The 1,984-nt window shown below is 38.1% G+C and overlaps 1 protein-coding gene across 1 annotated transcript; it reads right to left on the bottom strand.

Moving 5' to 3' along the window:
* Positions 1–223: 223 nt before the first annotated feature.
* On the bottom strand, positions 224–1,656 carry LOC121249408. The gene is made up of 4 exons (XM_041148116.1): positions 1,337–1,656; positions 1,053–1,164; positions 699–941; positions 224–481 (listed from the first exon to the last, which is right to left on the bottom strand). The coding sequence occupies exons 1-4, from the start codon at positions 1,654–1,656 to the stop codon at positions 224–226; spliced, it is 933 nt and encodes a 310-aa protein (XP_041004050.1).
* Positions 1,657–1,984: the final 328 nt, after the last annotated feature.

Here is a 1,984-nt window from a genome sequence, read left to right as displayed (position 1 = left end):
CGAACAGCCTTAGACTTCCCCATCTTTTCCTATGAAATCCAATGAATTTTCTTAGCCTGCTCCTCTTGTCCCCACCAGAAATGTTGCATCACTCTATTGATCTCCTTTATTAATGAGATTGGAAGCTTCAATGCTGACATGCTGTATGTAGGCAAAGCCTGTACCACTACTTTCAAGAGAATTTCATTTGCTGCTTGTGACAGGAATCTGACTTTAAAGTTGCTTATCCTTGTTTGACTCTGTCCAGGATACTACCAAAGGCCTTTGCACGAGCTCTTCCAATCAAGGTTGGGAGGCCCAGGTATCTTTCATGTGATTGACTTGATTTAACATCTGCAATTTCCAGCTCCATCTCTTGAGTTTCTTTGGGAGTGTTTCTACTAAATTGAATGGATGTCTTATCCTTATTGAGTCTTTGACCAGAGGCTTTTTCATAAGTTTCCAGTAAGTAAATAAGCATGCTCCATTCAAGAGAATTGGCCTTGCAAAAAAAAGTAAACTATCATATGCAAATAAGAGGTGATTAACATGTAGTTTGCCTCTCTTTATAGAAACTCCATTAATAGCTCCTTATAGTTCAACATGATATATCAATGAGGATAAAGGTTCAACACAAAATAGGAAAAGGTAAGGTGATAATGGGTCACCTTCCTTATTCCTCTAGATGGTTTGAAATATGGTTGAGGGATGCCACTAACCAAGATAGAATAAGAGATAGATTCCACTCCCTTCATAACTAATTCAATCCATTGATGGCCAAAGTCCATTCTTCTGATGACAGCTCTCAAAAAATCCCATTCTACTAGATCATATGCCTTACTCGTATCGAGTTTCAAGACCATGTATCCAGTTTTACCAAATAACTTGTTGTTCATAGTATGTAAAGCCTCATAAGCAACAATTATATTGTTAGCAATAAGTTTACTAGGCACAAAAGTTGACTGATTTGGGAAAATCATAGCAGAGAGGATTCTTTTTAATCTATTAGCAATGGTTTTTTATATAATTTTATAGAGAACATTGCATAAACTAATGGGCCTGAAGTCAACCACCTTAGTAGGAGATTTTTTTTTCTTTGGAATCAATGCAATAAAAGTTTTCTCAGCATCAGATATCAAACCACCAGAATTTAGAACATAAAGTGCTGCTTCAGTAACCTTAGGACTAATAGAAGACCAATGAGTTTGATAGAAGGTAGGGGAAATCCATCAGGGCCAGGTGAACTCAAAGAATTCATATGGAAGACAGCCTCCTTGACTTCCTCAGCAGTAAATTTTCTAGTCAACATGCTATTCATCTCGTCTGTCACAATAGTTTTCATGTTCTTTAGGCATACCTCATTCCCACTTGGACACTCTGTAGAGAAAAGTTCAGAAAAGAACCTTGAAATTGAGTTCCAATATCCTCTGGTCTTGTTAGAATCTTCCCTTCATCATTGATGATTTTTTGTATTGAATTTGTTTTCCTTCTTTGGTTTGCACACTGATGGAAATACATAGTGTTTATGTCCCTTTCCTGAAGCCATCTTTGTTTGGCCCTTTGCTTCCACTTCAGATTATCCTTTTCAAGAAGCCCCTCCACCTCTTTGCTCAGGCTTTTGAATTTGTCGCCCCTCTCACCCTTATTGGATTCCTGCAATTTTGATATCTGAGCCATCTTGCTGTTGATGGATCTCTTAGTGTTCCCAAAGTTAACCTTAGCCCAAACTTTCAATTTATCTTGGCATCTATGTAACCTAACCAGTGCTAATTTTGGGGGCCAACATATGTTTTTTCCATTCATCCTTTACTAACAGCAGACAGTCCTCTCTTAGAGCCCAACTTTCTTCATACCTGAAAGGTTTCTCACTTCCTCTGCTCATAAAGCATCTGCTTAGCCATGTTAATCACAATGGGCCTATGGTCATAACTAAGAGCTATCTCATGAGACACTGAGTAAGATGGAAATAGATCTTGCCACCTTGAATTGCCAAGGACTCTATCTA

Source organism: Juglans microcarpa x Juglans regia, chromosome 2D (genome assembly GCF_004785595.1).
Source record: "Juglans microcarpa x Juglans regia isolate MS1-56 chromosome 2D, Jm3101_v1.0, whole genome shotgun sequence".
Taxonomy (NCBI): Eukaryota; Viridiplantae; Streptophyta; class Magnoliopsida; order Fagales; family Juglandaceae; genus Juglans; species Juglans microcarpa x Juglans regia.
The sequence above is the reverse complement of the archived record's forward strand: the minus strand, read 5'-3'. Positions and strand labels throughout refer to the sequence as shown.

Excerpts from the sequence above, each read along its gene's own strand:
- LOC121249408 (XM_041148116.1), bottom strand. The coding sequence starts at position 1,656 with ATGGCTCAGATATCAAAATTGCAGGAATCCAATAAGGGTGAGAGGGGC. Across the intron at positions 942-1,052 it reads AAAAAAAATCTCCTACTAAG|TCAACTTTTGTGCCTAGTAA; the intron begins GTGGTTGACTTC and ends TTCCCAAATCAG. Across the intron at positions 482-698 it reads CTATCTCTTATTCTATCTTG|GCCAATTCTCTTGAATGGAG; the intron begins GTTAGTGGCATC and ends TTTTTTTGCAAG.